Raw genomic sequence first — 20,027 nt, forward strand, 5'->3', positions numbered from 1 at the left:
TTTTTTTGAGTTGAAATACAGCCGGTGATCTAAATTGCAGTTGTCATCACAGATGTAGTTGACCTTGTGAACATACGATTAGTTTGCATCAGGCTGCCTGGGGGAAAAGCATGTAACTGCAACTCAAGACTGGTGTGGACCCTGTTTTTGATCTGAATTTACTCTCAAAGTACCGCCTGGAGGTGGAGATTTGTATCACCCCTGCTTTGATGCTACTTGAGTTTCCGCCCAATGAAGTGAGTTTGATCATTGCTACCGGTCACTACAGAGCTCCTATGAAAGAGACAGTTTAGTGTTTAGTTCAGGTGGAGTAGAAACTTTTGAACAGCTCTATTTATTTATTTCATGATGCAGTCTGTACAGTACAGTTCCTCTGAAGCAGATCATATGCCACATTAAGATTGTCCACAGAGCAACATTGTCAGATTTCACACACCTAGCTGTGTTGTCTCACTTGGTTTTTCCAATGACTACAAAAATACTAGCCTGATTGCATAATATGTGGTTGTTGGGATGAACTGTATTTTTGCTGATTTCCTGACCTTTCCCTCAGTGCCACCTCACCATTGAGGCAGTCTCTTTTTTCCAATCATGTTCCCTTTAAAGGTCCATATTATGCTTTTTGAGTTTTTTCATTTTTTTGGGTGTTATAGATTTTTTTGAGCATGTAAAGGGTCTGCAAACTGTGTAATACGGGTTCTTTAAGGGTCTAATAATGTTATTGGTTGTGTCTAACACCACTGTGCGGGATAATGTAGATTGTCCCCACAGTGGGGGGCTGTCGGCTTTCGTCATAAAGAATATATGAATATTTAATTAAATATATTATTTAAAATGATTTTGGTTGCTAAGAAAATCCCTTAGCCTTGATCTCAGAGGAATGTAGACATAGATGAAGTTTCTTTGATTTGAATGAGTGTCAACAGGATTTAGTTTTCATAAGCGCCCAGGAAAGGCCACTGCATGTTCAGAAACTTTTCACATATCGTTTAGAAATGCACCATTCTTTTGCATTGCTGCAGCCAATTATCAAATATGATGTTCAGCATTTTTCCAATTATCGGTATCAACTTTTCTTGAGAAATTTCCCAAAAGATAAAATAATTAAAAAATGTGTTACTTGGGCTCTGAAGCAGCCATCTTTGTCTTTCTAGTCAACTCTCTATCGTCTCAAACATCGTCCTACCCACCGCACTATCACACTGGATACATGTCACTGACAGTAGTCAATCCAAGCTGAAGGTTTAAATGATGAAATGTTCTCTTTTATTAAACATATGTAAATAGTAAATGTACAAATTTCAACAGAGTTTTGTGTTTTGACACCAAGACTTTAGTTTTATTGCTAACATATATTGGTTGCCAACATCAGTCATCAAAAACATGAAAAAACTGTACTGGTCGACTATTGTCCTGCTCAGTCAGGACTGAGTCACATGTTGGATAAAAATATCGACCAGTTAAAAGGACATGTGCTCTGTGAAACAAACAATTTAAACTTGCCTCATAAATGGTTTCATTGTGGATAAACTTTAAAGCAACTAGCAAATAGCCTGTGTAACATGTTTACACTGGCCATTTGCCAAGTTCAGATCAAGTCCGGTTAGTTACTCGACCTAATGAATAATGACAAAATAAATGTCATATCTCAACAAAAGCACTGCTAGTATTGACTGTCCGTTGTTTGCCTACCTCAGACAATACTGTGACAGTATTGATCGCTCCATTGACAAGTAAATATTTGAATGTTACATACCATAACCAGATACATTATTAGTCATGAATATACTGTCACAGTGCTCAGAATGAGCTATGGTGAAGTTAGTATAGTTTTCAAGCAGATGGAAAGTTTTCAGAACTTGTTCGAAGTGTTAATGATAGCCCAGCCCTGGATGAATCACCCTGAGGTGCTGCTGGAACAGCATGTGACACACTGATGTCTGATTTATCAACCAGGTAGGCATGTGCACTAATCTTTCTCTTCCTCTCCTTTTGCCCTTTCCTATCCCCATCTGATTCCATCCTATGTCCCTGTTTCCCCTCTGGTCCCAACATTACCATGGCCTTCCTACATTTACTGCCCTCCTCCTGTTTAGTTCTGCCAGCCCAGCGGTTGGCAGCTGGTTCCTGAGCGGCAGCCTGCCTCCTTCTTTGTAGCGGTTTTGACTGACATCAACTCGGAGCGTCACTACTGTGCCTGCTTCACCTTCTGGGAGAGCCTAGACAACCCACAGGTAGGACACACGCCGTACATTCAGTGTCACGGGGATCAGTTGGAGGTGTTTGAGCTGCAACAATCCCACTTAGGGTACTAGTCTGCAAGTGCTGGACTGTGTGGTGTTTGTGGCATGATGGTCACACAGTGCCTTTTGTAATATACATTACTTACAAAAGAACTTTCAAGCCCATTTGTAAAAACAATTGCAGACATTTTACACAATTTATAATGTTGAGTGCTCTAAGTAGGTGTTTTAAAAGCCGTATCAAGATGTTGCTTTATTGATTTTTGCAGACAGCTAGTCATTCTCAGCCAGAAGACTGATTTCCACTGCAGGAAATTGTGTGCCATATTAGGGGTGACATAAACCTTATTGTGTGTTCCAACCACAAGAACTGCCCCAGTAGAGCCTCTTTCAGGTAGAAAAAAGTACCTACTTCCTGGTAGGTACTTCTGAGCGAGCTTAAATACTGCTGTACAGGTCTCAGTGGTGTTTGGTCAAACTCAGAGAAGACAAATGCTGATTGGTTAAACAACAAATGATATTTGTGTGCCCTCTTGAAGTTCTCCATTCTGTTTCCTACTTGCTCACTGAACTAAAACATCCAGTAACTACTCGTTGTCATTGCTTTGGGGCACTTTGAGTTAATGTTGTGGTCCAAGCTAATGGATCCAATGGAAACAGAGCTGATGAAGCAGACACAATTTCTGCCATGGAAAACTGCCTATAGAGACTCATTAATGTGTTGATATTATGGATATTCACTGTAGTAAGTAGGAGAAGCTGTTTTGAAGTCTGTGTATTTTTTGAAGCTTCACAATGAAGACTGCCTCTTTTTTTTCTTTTAACACATGGCCAAGAAGCGTTTGCACCAAGAACTAAACCTGTGTCTCTATTGTGGTTTCCACTACACTACCTATATCCCATGATATGTGTATTCAAGTGTAAATGGGGTTATAATTTAAAGTGTTTATCTCAGCCCGATTTGATTGCAGTAATATTTGCTCCTACTCTGTTCAGCTGCAGAAGGCTGAAGCCAGCGAGGCAGATGAAGCAGATGAGGAGCTGGCTGTCATCCAACCAACTAAGGTCTTCGGCCCAAAGAGCCTGGTGCTGGTGTCCCGTCTGGATTACACTGAGGTGTTCAGGGTACGGCACAGACAACTTCCCCAGATATGACATCAACAAGTGTTTGAATTTGTGTGCATTGACTTTCAAATGGAGGGTTTAATATGAAGCTAAAGCACATTAAGTCAACATTTGGTGCTACTGTTTTATTACCGAGCATGTGCATGGTTTGTGTGTCATTTGAAGTGAATAAGGACTGAATAGAAATGGCATTTAATGCTGAAAAATTGGATTGCATGATGTAGGATTTTTTGTTTGTTTTTCAGTCATGCTGGCTATCACTCTTTTCCTTTTTTGCACAGTCAATGGATTACATTTGGCCTTGTTTCAGGGTTTTGTTGATTCTCTGTTATTGATTGAACAGAACTGTCTGGGTCTGATCTACACCGTCCATGTAGATGGACTGTCTGTCCCCTTGGAAACAGTGATCGGAAATCTCCTCACCTGTGTCATCCCCATCGCTGGAGGCTCCCAGGTATATCTACTGGCCATTCATCTTTTTCTCATTTCTCTAAATTGTAATGATATCTGTACCCACCAGCAGCAGTTGCAGTTTGTGAAGGAGATAATATGGGACACCATTTATTAAGATCTTTTTAAAAACTGTTTTATTCAGCAGTGCAGCTTACTCAGACTGCAAGCAGTGAATAGGAGCAGAGCTTGACGCATCCTGCTACTACAGCTGTTTGCCCAGCATAAACAACCAGTGCTGCTTTTGTGCTAGCTTCGTACAAAAGAAGAATATTAATTTTGGTTGAAAGCTTCCGTCCCTCCATCCCTTTATGTGTATGCTATGTATGCATGTAAATGAGATTGCGATACATCGGACACAATGCTCACATGTAGAAGTGCTTGTAGCGTGCTGCACCTTTCTTTGAGTACAGGTTTTGAATAATTCATTAACTACAGGGAGTTGTGAGGTTTCAGGTGACACCATTTGTCTTCATGGTGCTGAAGTTACTGCAGTTCTCTGCCCCTGAGGGACACTAATGACTGCCCAATCAGCTGTCCTATAAAATACATTGCTGTCGACATTGTCAACATTTTTGAATTCCGTTTCAATGATATTGACTTAGAGGGAGACAATAATGGCAAAGCTTTGTGAGACACATAGCCTTCTTCGTGGACGGCCAGTGCCACTTAACAGATACTAATCAAATGATCACATTTTGCAAGGAACTGACCCAAGGAAGAAACAACAGTCTCCCCATTTATTACTAATATCAAAACAAGCATGTTTTAGTTTGTTTTTGCACAACATTTTATTTCTGAGATACAATATTTCCACCAAGGCTGCTGTTTTTTTTTGCTATGCATTCATGCACTTTATAAATAACTCATCACACTAAAATGTTTTGCACATATGCATATGTTTGTGCACGTTAAGGGGGAGCTTCACCCGGCCAAGTACTAAAAATGACCAATGTTGAAAGTTTCATATTGCACACTCTTTTTCAGATAAGGTATGCAACCTGTACATTTTCAGAGACCTCTAAACACCAACTTTACTGTGAAACCAATTTTTTTTCATTTTGAACAACTGGATAGAAATTAAATACTGTTGAATTATGGAACCCGGAATTACATCTTGTATTTGCCCCAAGCAAAATCTCATGCAATATTTAACATAAAATGATACCAATGCACCACGTAGTACTTTAAGTATGGACCTGTGCACCTATTAGGCATTTTGTCATATTTCACTGTGGTTACCATGGTAATGAAACGAAACAATTGCTACAAAGATTTTCGTATAGAACTCAGCATAGAATGAAGTTATCAAAAAATGGCTAATAGGTGCATTCTGCATAGCCTATACTACCAGCATGCCAAAAATGGGAAGTTTTGGTCAAAAGCGTAAGAAGATAAATTAAAGGGGCAGTTTATGTGTGTCCAAAAATCAAGTTTTGAGAAATCAGCACTTAAAGTTTATGATTGATGATGATTCATTATATAAGCAATCAAATAAAAAAAAATCATCAGGAGAAAGAATACATGTTTAAGTATATGATAATCATCTTTTTTAAAATTTGACTTTTTCACCCAAATCTATCATATTTGAAGGTAAAGCTCCCCCTTAACATGCACCAGCAGGTGAAACATTGTATTTTACGTGAGAGCTTATTGTCATGACATTTTATGACTTCTTTTTCCCCTGTTTTTTAAGCATTTTCTTTCTCCTTTACTATTTTTTTCAACAGATTTTGTAATTTTACTTTTTTTCCATCTCCTAATATTGTGACCACCTGCTGTTTTATGATCTGTTTTTGTAAACTAAACCAAGTTTTCCAGTGATTTACACATGGTGCACATACAATAGGAAGTGTCTATTTTCTCTGAATGCACACCAGCTGAACCCTCCCATTGTGGTTTCCAGATGTTGTATCCCTTGTGTGTCATTTGTGTGCACCCTACTGTACACTGGTTCCTCTGTGTTACAGATAGATGAATCCCCAGTTTGTAGTTTAGACAAAGTTCCTCAGGCCCTGGCCTGTGAATGGCTGCTGGCCTGTCTCCAGGTAACTTTCTCGTTCTGCAAGCTTCTCCAATCAACAACCAGCTTGATGTTATTGATTTGTTAATCAAACAAACCGGCGTTGTTGTTTTTTTCCTTTAAAGAATGTGTTCTTTCTTGCAGTCATTTCAAATCATGTGTGAGTGATGGCACTTCAGCTTTTTTTGACCTGCTTTTTTGTGTATTTTGTGGTCAAACATTTTTCACATAATCAAGTTCATCATTTCAAACATTTCATTTCTTGTTTTCTTCTCTTCCGTTTGCCCCCAACTTGATTTGCGACAGCTTTTAAGAACATGGATTGTTTTCAGGTTGTTTTCTCACCCTCTGAAACACTCACACAGACACACACAGGAGACCGTTGCTGTGCAGGTCGTAGTTCAGCTGCCTGGTGACCATATGGGATGGCAGATGGCTTCCTACTGGGCAGCGCAGCATCTGAATGAGAGAATCAGATCTAATCAGTATTAACACACAAACAGACCCAAACAGCAGAGCTAATGCACAGCTCTCCTCACACACTAACACACATCTGAAAACACAGTCATCAGTGCACAGACCAAGCTTATGCTTAGTGCTTTTTTATACTTGATCAACCTTAAGAGCCCAGACAAATGAGTTTGTTCTGCTTCTCTCCCGCCAAGCACAAACAGTTCTGTGCTTGTGACTCAAGAGGACGGCAGGCCACTTAGAAAGAGTAACACACACTTACACGCATTCCTGTACCCGTTTAATCACACAGGACTTCTGTCATCCTCACTAAATGTCTATCATTACCACAGACTGTTTGTTCACGTCAACCTCTACTCACACACACAACATCTCAATGGCAGCAACACAACGCTAAAATAGCCTCTGCTGTTACACATGCAGTCGTGGCAACACTCACACATCAAACAGCTTTTGTCAAACCAACAGGGAATTCTGTTTTGTGTGTGTAAGTTTGTACTGAAGTCAGATGTTAGGTTACAGGGAAAATGTGTTAAAAAAGGCTCGCAAACACTTTTACATTTATATCAGAAGATGGTTTGATTTCAACTGACTGCTTAGCAAGCCCCTCCCCTGAACATCAACTGTCCAATCATAGCTTAGCAACCAAGACTGACAGATTTGTCAAGGTTTGTATCTCTTCATGTGCTGGAGTTGAGTATATGGAGCTGTTGGAGCTTTAGTGAATCTAGCAATGTGTTTGTCTGCATCAGTGTCGGCTGCACATTCTAACTAGTTTAGTATCACAGCACTACCAAGGCAAATTAGCATTTAATTTTTTATGCTGCATTCTTATTCTGTATAAATGAGTCAGAACGTTGTATCAACAACTAATCTTTTACCACATGGTGCAAACCTTTCACATTTGTTAAAAAGAAAGATCCCTGTGCATGGCAGCGCTACAGTTCAGCTTGTAAAAAAAACACGTGATGAAGATAGGCTGGCCTGTAGGAAGTTACAAGCAGTCATTTATCTGAGTAGCTTACACAGCCCCAAGGCTGCTGGCTTGATGTGAGGAATATTGACATTCAAGGTCAAGCAGCAGAGTGACCTTCTGGTTAGTAAGACCTTAACATAGAAAAGAGATAAACTGATTGGTTATTATGCGTCCTTTCTCCTTTAACAAAGAATGAAATCCTTGCCGTCATACATGATCCTGATCTCTGGCTTCTCTTTGTGTGAGTATATGTGTGGTAGTGTGAGATTTCCCCATGATGTTGGACAACTTTTGTTTAGTCTGGAACAAAGTCAAGTGCTCATCCACTAGAGATTGAGCTGTTACAGGAACATGTGCAAATGTGTCTCTGAAATTAGCTGAAGTTATTCCAGGAACAGGGAATTCCAATCAGTGTTTGTTGACATTGTTTCACACTGCCAAGTGGTCTGACTGACAGAGTTTGATTTAGGAGATACACAAAGGAACTTTGAGTCAACATTAAGACATGGGAGAAAATCCATTCAAACTGAAAGTTGCACAAGTTGTTCTGCTGGAGGTCATTGGTTTTTTTTGTCATTCTGTCACATGAGATGCCACATGTATGTTGTTAACAGGGCCTGTGAAATTCAAATTTACCTTTTTCAAAGTGGTGTATCAATGTGTCTGAGACCATAAGTTAGTTTCAGTGAACTTTGCTGTTTCTAGTATCAATTTTATTCTGTGTTATGGTTTACACTAGTCAGATGGTGTTGGAAAATGTTAAACCATGGTCAGAGGTTTTCATTTGTGGACTCAAAATACTTCAGTTTCAGAAATTTCCTTTTCTGCCAGTGTTACTGTTACAGTAGAATTTCAAAACCTTGAAAGGACATGAGACTTGGTAGAGCTCATTTAGCATCTGAACTTAAAATGTACTGAAACACAAAACTGTAAAAACACTAATAATGAGCAAATTATTTGCTTTCCGAAGGTTCTTGTACACACAACATGTTTTCTCTAAAAACTTGCCAAAAATAAATCATTTACTGTAACCAGATTTTGTAAAAATTGATACATTTTGCACTCTATTGCCACTGAGAATCTGTTTCTCACTCAGCTGCAGTGAACAGTCACATTGCAAACATTCTGTGACTCTCTACAGAAAATATTTGAGTTCTCTCTGCTTGTAGCTGTGATTGTGCTGTTTCCATAGAGGTGTAGGACTTTGACAGTGAAAACGGTGAGGAAAATGTGACTGGACCAAAAAAACACTCTTCACACTCCTCAGGGTTCAGAATGTAAAAGAGCAATTATAACTTCTAACAAGACAAAAATAAATGTTTTCAATACGGCCCCTCCACTGTCAGTTAGTAAGGTGTGTGTGTTTGTGTGTGTGAGTTAAAGTAATGTACACTGCAGACTTCCTTCCCTTTGTCTCTATTATTACTATTACAAGTGACATTTTAACATATCATCATTTGTACCCTTATTACTGTGTATATTTTGAGTTTGAGTTCAAATAGTCAGGTCTTGCTGTTGCTGTGCTGCTGAATGTCAAGTTATAGCTTTACTTTGTTTTGCACGTGTGTGTCTCATATCTGATGTTGCACTCATCCTATATTTTTTCACAGTCATCATTTTGCAGTTCATGTTTATGATGTTATTGTCTGTGCAGCTTATTTGTTTTGCCATGCTGATACATGACCGTCATACTGTTGTCAAGTTTGGGCACTCTGTGTCCTCCCTCCTATTGTTTCTAACCTGTGTCTTATCCTGCGGGGGGTGTATGTGTGTGTGTGTGCGTGCGTGTGTCTGCTGGGTGCTTGTGTAGCCGGGCCTGGAGGAGAAAGAGGAGAGTTTGGTACGCCAGCCTGACTTTATTCTCCCCATGCTACCAATCAGCTCTCAGCTTTCTAAGCTTCCTTTTCTCCACCCATTTCCTTCAGCAAATCCATGCACACCTCCTGTGGCCGGAGAACCAATCAAAATGCTTTGATACAGACTCAATACGTGACCAACAACTGATCATTTCACATACAGACTGCATCATTACAAGCATGAGCCTCTACTCTCTCTGTAGTCATAAGGAAATTTGATCATTGGTTTGTTTCCTTTGTATAAAGCCGTAGCTCCGATGAGAAAGTCCAAAAAAAGTGGCACATTTTACATTACAAAGTATGCTTTCAGTTACAATAGGCATGGCAGTAGTCTAGTAACAAATGAAGCCAGCAGCAAGGAATCATTCAGCAGTCAGTATTTTCTCAGTGGCCAGGTAAAGAACACATGCGTCACAAGTTTCTTTGAAGCAGCTGACGTATCCCCAACAAAAAATGAACTGAACACACCTGATCAGATGTTGGATCACAGTATTGAGTTGCTAACAGTTTGCCTGTGGCTGCTGACGCTATCGCTGCTGCTGTAGATAACACAAGATAATGCTGCACTTTTTCCTAGCTAGGCTTCACAGCCATGTCCAACTTGATTTGCAGTCTGTGTTAAGGTCAAATAAAGAAAAACACTGAAGGCAGTCTCGCCTCAGACAATTTCAGAGAGCCTCATCTTGTGCTGCAGTCCTTGGTTGTACTGTGTTATTGTTTGCTCCAATGCACTGATTCATGATTTTGTTATCTAAATCATCTATTACCACTCCCGGATGCGCTTGTTATCCAAACCACACGCAAATCAATATTTATTGGCCCGGTCTTCTGTCTACAGCGCAGTAGATTTCTAGTTCTGCAAAAGTCAATTAGTCTGTCTGTAACAGAGGACAGTTATTAGACATGGTGCAGTTTAATCACAGATTGAATTTAATCCTTGAAACATGCTTATCTGCAGTTGTAATGCTTTGCAAAAAAAAGCTCTTTATTTCAAACTTGTTACAGATTCCAAGTAAACTCGGATTAGCGTTTCTGCAGGTTTAAATGTTAGAGATGTTCATTTTATCCCTGGATCTATCCACACCGTCACCTGTTAGTTGCTTTCCATGTCAGACTGCAGTGGAAAATTCTCAGCTTGACACCTGCCATGTCTGTGGGATTTCTGTGACTCATAAAGGCGCTTTAGATATGGTGATGCTGATGTTGTTTTGGAGTAAGGTTGTTGGCATGGAGTCCTGCCCAGCCTCACTCACGTCCTGATCAGCTGGAATGGCTTGTGTTTTATTTGTCATGTACCTGCTAAGCTGCTGGGATTCTCCATCTCTCTATCTCTGACTCACGCTGCTCTGTGGACATGCACAACTGTGATTAAACCCCCGCTGTCAAACACCGATTTTCTGAGAGGCAGCTTTTGTTCTCTGGTTTTTCTCATCTCTGGTTCAATCCTCCTTTTTCCCCTCTCTTTCACTCTATAGAGGACTATAACATTAGGCGCTGGCGACCGGCAAGTTATCCAGACTCCCATCAACGACTCCCTTCCTATCAGTGGCAGCAGCGTGGCCCAACTCTTCAGACAGCTCGGTATGGACAGAAATGATTATGGAAGTGATGAGTGCTTTTTTTCTAGGCTTTTGTTTCTTTTTTTTACATCATCATCAAAACTGCATAATGAATATAGCAATACAATCCACTACAACAACACCTGTGTCAATGTATTTTTTAATATTAAAATGACATAAATATAATATGCATATAATGAAGAGACTATGTGCCTATACTGTTATGCCTATATTAGGCAACTTGCCTTCTCAAATTGTCTTTCCAACTTGAGAAGACACAGACAAATGAACAAATAAATGCTTTATTATTTTAGTGACTTTTCTTATTTTTATTGTCATTAAAATATTTCTTATGAAACGGGTAATGAATAAAATAATCTGCTTTTTGCAGTAATCCTGAAGGGACTGTAATGCTTGGCAACAATTTGATCCTCATTCACTGCAAAGAGCTTGAGATGCTACCATAGTGCTGTAAAATAATCACGTTGTGATAAAGCTGAGGACTGCCTCCGTTGTTAAACCAGATCTCACATTCGATATTCTGAACACTGTTTATATATGGCAAGACAACTCCTTTTTTTGTTGTTTTTTTATTTACATATGTCGTTTGCAATTATACACTGAGGGCATTTAAAGCCAGTGTGATCTTTACCTGTGGGCTTCTTAAATGTTAAATGTGTAACTGTCAAAATTCTTCTTCTAGTAAACCTCGTTCTTTCCTGCAGATGCCCACTGATGTCCTGTCTGTGCTCTGTCCTCCCCCAGGTATCATCAACGTGCTGTATCTGTTCTGTGCAGCCCTGACGGAGCATAAAATCTTGTTCCTCTCCAGCAGTTACCAGAGGCTAACAGATGCCTGCCGAGGACTGCTGGCCATCATGTTCCCCCTCAAATACAGGTGTGTTATTACTCTTCAGTCACTTCTGCCTGTGTCCTTAAATCATTCTGGATGTGTTTCTGTTTGCAGAGTAAAACACTGTCGACATAGCCAACAGCTGATCATGTATTAAATTTCTTCTATTTTGTGTCTTCTCAGTTTCACTTATGTTCCCATCTTACCGGGAAAACTCCTAGAGGTCCTGAGCACGCCCACCCCCTTCATCATTGGTGTCAATTCATTCTTCCGCTCTGAGACACAAGAACTGGTGAGTTATTATTGCTGCAATATGACAGATAGGAGACAATTATTCATAAGACAAAATAAACTCTGCTGGTTTTAAGAAAAAGTACATCACTGCAGCTGCAAAGAACCAATTCAGTGTTAAAATGACGTGTTGAGTGCTGAACAGGAGACAGTCAGTGTGCTGACACATACAGTTGTATTTAAAGATATGTCACATTTTGAAGTGAGTAAAATAAGTACAACTCCTCAGCAAACAGACAAAATAAAATAGATTTTTTTTCAGCAGTTGATGCTTTTTTGTTTTTTCTAATTTCATGAGTTTAAAAAATAGAAAAAAATATTTAACGGAAATTGCATACAGCTGCACAGATAGAAAAACTGGGATTGTGCTGTTGTCCGCTTGAAGCTTTTGGCGATTGTCTTTCCTTTTCAGTTTGTGCTGGGTTGTTACAGTTGTAGGGTGAATGAATGTAAGCTTTACCTCTGTTTTGTTTGAAGGTCTGTTACGCAGTGGAGGGATGTAGAAACACTCTCGTCTTTCATGTTTTGGATAGGTTCACATTTTTCCCATCTATCTCAAAACAATACTTAAATATCTAATGAACATTAAAGGAGTTATTAGTTGCTGCAATCATTCCACTTTTTTATGCTGGCTGTGAAGAGATTCCTTATTCATGCAATTTTAGGGTAAGTGATGGGAACAAAGTCCGTGATAGTTCCACCAATGCTGCAGTAGTCTGATGTTGTGAAATTCTTTTGCATTTTTACAGTATGCTGTCACTGTAATGGGGACAGAAAGAGTAAAATATGCTCTAAAAAAGACTAACTATGGAAGATTGGGTCTTTGATATGACCAGCTCAGAATGCTGAAGCCACATATTCTTAAACATTTAATGTACAGGGTAAGGACTGTGAATTTTGTCACCTATCTGTCATATAGAAATCACATGAGGAACTGATTTTATCTGCACTGGTGTGAACAGAAGAAACTAACAAGAAAAGCACTCAGAAGGCCCAGTACTCCACCAAGGCTACTCAGTCGTTGTATCGTTTCCAACCGATGAAATCTTTAAACAATTCGTGTTCTGCAGTGGTGGATTTGTAGTAGGATCACAATCGTGACCGTCCACAGGCAGCTGTGACATCATTTACAGTGACATCGTGCCACAATTCCACAATGATGCAGAAATCTTTGATAAGTCTGTGGATCCAGACTATAATCTTCATCGCTGCTCAAATCTAATCAGTTGGTTCTTGTATCATTTCTGATCTTTCCTGAAAATTTCATCCAAATCCGTTAGTCCGTTTCTGAGTAATGTTGTGAATGGACAGAAGAACCAACGGCGATCGTCACAGAACTCTGCCACGTTCCTTGGTGAAGTACTAAATCTTAGAATGTAAATATGGGAATGTGAGTGTTTGACAAATGTGTTCTCTTTTTAGGTCTGCACACATGAACAAAGTGTGTAGGTGAGGTCCACCAGAAATCAGTTAAAATGTTTAGAACAACACTGCCCCTCATTTACCGTTGTAGCTGCTTTATGGGTATGGTGCCATAATTGGGTCAAAAGTCACGCGCACGTAACTCTCTCACACGCGCGAAACACGTACCCCGCGCGAGCGGAAAAATGTCTTCACGGGCGCAAAAAACACTCTGCGCGCACGTAGCAATGTCTCCGTGCGCGAGGAGCCTCCTACACTCTGATCTACGCGCGCGGGCAGAAGACTTTTGACCCTTTGTGAGCGGATACCAGTGCTCGCCACAACCTCCCTATGATTGGCTATCTGCGACAGCAAGAACTCACCCCCCACGTGGGATGCCACTGTATACAAGAGAGGAAATGATGTCAGTGTTGCCAACTCCCCAGTAAGGAAAGTCGCTGTTGGCTGTCCTAAAAGTCGCTAGAAGTCGCTAAATGACGTCATCTCCTAATTTGCATATTTCCCAGTTTGCATGTAATTGTAATCAACATTGTAGGAGAGAGGAATAACGTGGAAGACACCAAAAAGTGAGTATAAAACACCCAAAATATGTTTTTCTACTAGAGGCTAAATGCTGTGGTTTATTTTAGTATGACAGAGAAGAAACATTTTCATTTATATCCCGCTCTGTAAGTCTGGATGGGATTTGTATTGACTTTGTGCATGCGCGATTCATCTGCCGTTTGGCCGCGGAGTGATGTGTCCTCTAATCACTGGGACTGCTGCGGGGTTACTGGACTGACAGCCTGTGCTTTGGAAGGGGGAGAAGCTCACAGCAGCACCTGCTGCTTGTTGAGGACAGTAACTGCTGAATGATCCGAGTTTTCCTGTCAGTGTCTCCAAAATGGCAGAAAAAGTCGCTAGATTTGTCGCTAGTCGCTTTTGACAAAAAAAAGTCGGTAGGACGCTTTGGAAAGTCGCTAGATTTAGCGAGAAAGTCGCTAAGTTGGCAACACTGAATGACGTCACCTGTCACAGTAGAGAGGGCTGCGGTTGGTGCTATGTTTTACTCATCCACTGGAGGGCGCTTCGTTACTGTGCTCTATGCTGGTACCAACAAGCTTGACTTCCGATGTTGACGGCAGAGTGCGTCGCGGAGAGACATAGAGGCTGAGATCGTCGCGTTCGTGTGGTGTTCGGAGATGTGTGCGTCCAGAGAATAGTGAGATTGTTAGCATCGTGGTAAATGCTGTTACACGGACTGTGGTGTTAGTTACTAACTCATGTCTTGTAGGCGCTTAGAGCGCAGTAACTGACTCTTGTATACAGTGGCATCCCACGTGGTCGGTGAGTTCTTGCTGTCGCAGGTAGCCAATCATAGGGAGATTGTGGCGAGCACTGGTATCCGCCCACAAAGGGTCAAAAGTCTTCTCCCCGCGCGCGTAGATCAGAGCGTAGGAGGCTCCTCACGCACGGAGACATTGCTACGTGCACACAGAGTTTTTTTTGCGCCCGTGGAGACTTTTATCCGCTCGCGCGGGGTACGTGTTTCGCATGCGCGAGAGACAGTTACGCGCACATGACTTTTGACCCAATTATGGCACCATGTATGGGAGACTGTTGGCACTGCTCTCTGAAAGTGATAATGAAACAGCTTTGGCAGAGAGATCAACCAGGGACGCTGCCTGAAGCAGCAGAAAATGTTGGCAACATAGCCAGCTGGAGGACAAAATGCCAGCTTCACGTAACTCACTGTATCAACAAAAAACAAACAAACCGTTATGCTAAAAAACACACTACTGTGTTCAAGATGGACACCTGCTGTTATTGTCCAGCTGTGGGAGAGAAATAGGATCCATGTGATACAGGAAAAGCAATCTCAGTGTTAGAAAGTAAATGGCTCATTCTGTAGTTTAACTTGCTTCTAAATGAGACTGGAATGGCTCTAGCTATCACACTGAGGAGGACATCTTCCTAATATATATATAGAATATCCTGAAATTGACCCTCAGCTACTCCGACCTGGATCTGAGTTTTGATTACAGCGGGTATATGTAAAGTCTCACTGACCCGTTAAGCAACGTTTCATCTGTTTGTTATTACACCGCCCCTGTTGCCATCTGGTTATTTGCTCCCTGCTGACCTCTTTAGGCTCATAAGATTCTAATACAATGCTCTTTACAAACCTTGCCAAGAGAAATTATGCCAATATACATGACAATAATTAATGTCTCAATCTCATGATCAAAGAAAATAATATAGTGCTGTGTTATTAGGGCCTGTTGAGAGTGTAATGAAGCGTCCTGTTAAATGTGTGAGACCGTGTTCTGCTGGGTTCCACTCACCTCGCCGTCCTCATGGAGCCATTATCTGCATTTACAACGATGCAGTGTTTTGTGCAGCAGTCGCACAGCCATTATCAACGTATGAGCAGTGGTCAGGGTCAAAGGCTATCATCTGGGCAGCCTTTCTGTCCGTCTGTCTGCACTGAAATGTGAATGTTTTTTGTTGTTTGACAGGTTAGTAATGAGCAGCTGCTGAGAGAGACGACTTTCTCTGTCTGTGCGTTTGTCTTTCAGTTGCTCTAATCAGCTCATGTATCTCAGTGCTGTACTTTTGTTAACAATCCCAGAAGCAGAGATGAAAAGCGTGTTTACGTGTGCGTGTGCTTTCAGTTGGATGTGATCATCGCTGACCTGGACGGAGGCACGGTCACCATCCCTGAGTGTGTCCACATCTCCCTGCTACCTGAACCTCTCCTACAGCAGACCCAGACTGCACTCTCCATGGTAAGAGCTGCAACCAGAACACACCCTAATACACACTGCTACTGGATACTGGGAGATCTCATTACCAGTCAGTGGCTGCTTTCTACCAAGCAATAAATTCCCCAGTAGTGCTTTATGGGATGATGTACCAGGAAGCTCTTTAAGGATTGTTTTTCCTTCTATGTCTTTGCGTTGCTTGTTTAAAGTGTAATTTTAATTTTGGTGTAATTCATTTTTACGGGGCTTTTTTGCGGTGAATTATTGTAGGTTTTTGACATGTTATGTACATAATCAAAGAGTTTAGTGCAACTTTTAGATGCCTGTAACAGATAAAAAATACAGAAAAGATAGCAGGTAAATATGGAATTGGTAGTAGTTACAGAGCATCAGTGATTTCACTTCATGAACTTTCTTTCACTGCTTTTAGAATTTACCTCCATTAGTTGTTCAGTGAAGTACTGTTATTCTCATCATCACTGTACTTTGAAGGACATAAATTTATCTTCCAGGGTCGTGAACAGAGTGTTTGGTGTTTTGTTTTGAGTTTTAGTTTCTCTTCAGTTAGAGTTTTTAGCTGCCATTTCAGCGGACGTTAAGACCATGCCACCCACACATTTAGAGTAAGACACTTTTATCACGTGCTGTTTCTGTGCACCACCATTCACTTCATTTCTAGCACTTCAAATAAAGCCAGCTCATATCAAGCACTTAACTGCATCTTGCAGCTGCATCCTCTTACCGTATTCCAGTGCCCACTCATTCTCAGAAATGCTTTTTATCTAAGTGTTTAAAGAAATTATATTCTGGCTTCCTTATTCCGTTATTGATATTTGCAGACTCCATAAATTCTGTTCCTGCTTCCCTCTGTTGGCATTGTTTTATTTGCTCATGTTTCAAAATAAATAGGTGTGATGCTGTAATCTATGGGACTTCTTGTAACTCATTTTAACTGTCTCATGTGTATTGATGATAAGGAAACATTTTTGCTTCCAGGTCACGAGAAATTTGCTTGATAAGATGTAAACTGTTAAGATTATGGTCATGAAGAGTAACGTGTTTTCTGATGCTTGTTTGATTTAATATCTCAGACACACCTTTAATGGCCATACTGTAATCCACTGCTCTACCAGCTCACATGCCGTAGAGTTGTAAACGGTCTGCTGTACAAACTCTTAAAGATGACACTGTTTGTAAATTACCTCAAATGTTTTTACAGCAGTCATAAAAAATATTCACAACATACACTTGGCTGTTTTTCCTGCATTGTAAATCAGTAGATATAATGGGAGAGTCTGACACTGATTAATAGCAAAAACAACTCTGCAATGTTGAAAGGAAAAAAAGCCTTATAAATGAAAGCAAAAATACTGTGAAATCGTGCATGGGTACTTTCCAGCGTAATGACAAGCCCGAGCAGCAAAAGAAAGTTACAGTGGAAGAACAGAGTGAATGTGCAACAACGTTTTGGTTCACTCACTGTTTCAGTTCAGCCTGACAGAACTTTAGAGCAGGTTTTCAAGGAAACATGGAGTAAAATGCCATATTCAGATTAAGCAGTCTTTTCTAAATGATGCCTCAAATACTTGAATCTTGTATTTTGTGTTGAAGTTTGGGGTTTTTTGAGTTCCTTATCAGTTTTTTTGTGACCATTATAAAACACACCAACTGATCCGCAGAGATACAAAGTTTTAACACAATTTTTTGTATTTTACCATTGTTTTGATAACATCAGAGAAATACATGAGATGTGGGGAAAGAAAGCAGGGAATGACATAGAGTAAAGGTTCAGGTAGCCAGGAATTGAACCTGGGGTCGACTGTTGATAACATCTGCAGCCTAATCACCCTTAATCGCCCAAATCAAAAAACCTTCAAGTCAGCACAATCTTTAAATGTGCAGCAAAAAGGCTGAACAAAAAACCATTGAGTTGTGGCTTCACACAAGATCAGAGCCCCGAGTCCACTCCACTACATCTCAGAGGGGGAACACTGCTCTTTTAGCTTCTAAGAATGCACTGGTTACTTAGCACATTCATATTTTATGTATTATAAATCATGAGTAAAAGTGGGCTGCACAGTGGCTTGGTGGTTAGCACTGATGCCTTGCAGATAGAAGATCCTCGGTTTGCACCCTGGCCTAGTCCTGGGATCAAGCACTTGTGTGGAGTCTCCATGTTCTCTCTGTGGGTTGTGTGGGTTTTCTCCAGGTTCTCCAGCTTCCTACCACAGTCCAAAGACGCTGAAGTTAATTGATGATTCTAAATTGTCTGTAGGTGTGAATGTGACTGTGATTGTTTGTCTCTACATATAGTCCTGTGATAGACTGGTGATCTGTCCAGGTGTCTCCTGTCTTCACCCTAAGTCAGCTGGGATAGACTCCAGCCTCCCATGACCCTAATGAGGATTAAGCTATGGATGGATGGATGAATAAAAGTATAAAATACATCAATACAACACTGGTGAATTGTTAGTAGTTTCACTAAACAGAAGACATTCACAAGATTTCACTGTAGGCCCCAGCATCGTAAATTTAGTCAGATGATTCCCAGCAGTTACCACAGAGTTTATTTGCAGAACTTTATGATTTCCTTTGTCCCTTTGTCATTCAACACGTGCTCCACGTAGACATGCTAATTAGCATTTACATCAATCAGCTTTATTATTTGTCCCTTGATGACCGATTTGTTTTGCAGCAGTTTAAACATGCATTCCAGTAAGCAAACAATAAAAGACAAATTAAAAAAGTATGAACTACTTAAAATGTAAAAACGCAGTAAAAACTTAATAAAAATAAAAAATGAAGACAATAAATATCACATGAAACACAAGACTAGCAACAATCTTGGTCATTCATGTAGTCAAGTATAATTCATTGCAAACAGTCGGCAGCAGCAAGCCAGAATGAAGTCAAGTTAAACAGGATAACGTGCATCACAGTACATGATAAAGTACAGCAGCACTAAAAAAACGACAACAACAAAACACAGTTTATTACCTCCTCTTCTCAGGCGTTTAGAACTCTGATGGAGGTAGGCACAAAGGAGAACTTGTACCTGTTTTTTTTGGCTTGGGGTCCTGCTGGACAAAGGCCTGAGGGGAGCAGCTTATACTCCTGGTTGCATCCAGAAGAATAGACTCTGCTTTTTGTTTAACTTGTGTATCAAAAAATGTCATCAGGACTGTTAAAACACACTCCATGTGTTAGACAGATAGATGCAAATGAGGAATGGAGAAGCAAAACAAGAAATACAAAAGTACAATAAAGATGAAAATAAAACTATAATGACAATTATGTGAACCTCTCACATTTACTGTATATGAAATGAAGTATTTGTAGTTATCTTGATTGCACTTGGCCATTTATGGGACAATTCTACTGTGTGTAACGATGCCAAGCCTGTCCTTTCCTGGAGACTCCGGCCAGATTGCTGTTGTGATTGCAGTCACGTATACGACAGGATAACTCACTTTATTTGATTATTGTCTCTGTACATAAAGACTGATTAATTTGTGGTAAAAGATTGACATGCTTGGCACAAGCCAGAGGATAATTTTTCCTTACTGCTTGCACAAGGTTGGAGTTCTTGCAGCTGTCTGTCACTGAGGCAAAGGGCAGTATGTGTTTATTTAGATGATGACTGGAGTTGGTATTCTCAGCTCAGACATGCCAAGTGTGTGTTTGGATGCTGGGGAGAGCCCGATTTTGTTTTTTAACTGTAACTTCCCACATACTCTCACAGTATTTGTTATGTTTAACCCTTAGATATCTTCTAATCAGTCAAACGATAGAGCTTCAAACAAGTCAACACTTCATGTATCTGGTAGATGTGATCTGCATACTGCAGAATAGTTTTTCTCTGTACTTAGCTTTGTTCCAGTTCAGAGGGTTCCTGACAACCACTTCAGTGCTGCTAAACAGAATATATGTTGTAAAGTTACACAGTTATCAGACCTCACTCCTTTAGGAAAACTGACATAATAAAAGGAAAGGAAAAAACAGGTGATCATGACA

The 20,027-nt window shown here is 40.4% G+C and overlaps 1 protein-coding gene across 4 annotated transcripts in view; it reads left to right on the forward strand.

Annotated features, from left to right (window-relative positions):
- sbf1 (SET binding factor 1) overlaps positions 1–20,027 on the forward strand; it is an 84,298-nt gene that overhangs the window by 27,010 nt on the left and 37,261 nt on the right. For 2 of the 4 annotated variants that reach the window (XM_022205257.2, XM_022205258.2), the window contains exons 3-11: positions 2,097–2,234; positions 3,240–3,368; positions 3,712–3,822; positions 5,789–5,866; positions 9,099–9,128; positions 10,620–10,725; positions 11,469–11,601; positions 11,740–11,848; positions 15,924–16,037. In XM_022205257.2, coding sequence (XP_022060949.2) covers positions 2,097–2,234; positions 3,240–3,368; positions 3,712–3,822; positions 5,789–5,866; positions 9,099–9,128; positions 10,620–10,725; positions 11,469–11,601; positions 11,740–11,848; positions 15,924–16,037 — 948 coding nt within the window. The remainder of the gene's footprint in view (positions 1–2,096; positions 2,235–3,239; positions 3,369–3,711; positions 3,823–5,788; positions 5,867–9,098; positions 9,129–10,619; positions 10,726–11,468; positions 11,602–11,739; positions 11,849–15,923; positions 16,038–20,027) is intronic. The other 2 variants (XM_022205259.2, XM_022205260.2) reach the window with 2 other exon arrangements.

This window comes from Acanthochromis polyacanthus, chromosome 1 (genome assembly GCF_021347895.1).
Source record: "Acanthochromis polyacanthus isolate Apoly-LR-REF ecotype Palm Island chromosome 1, KAUST_Apoly_ChrSc, whole genome shotgun sequence".
Taxonomy (NCBI): Eukaryota; Metazoa; Chordata; class Actinopteri; family Pomacentridae; genus Acanthochromis; species Acanthochromis polyacanthus.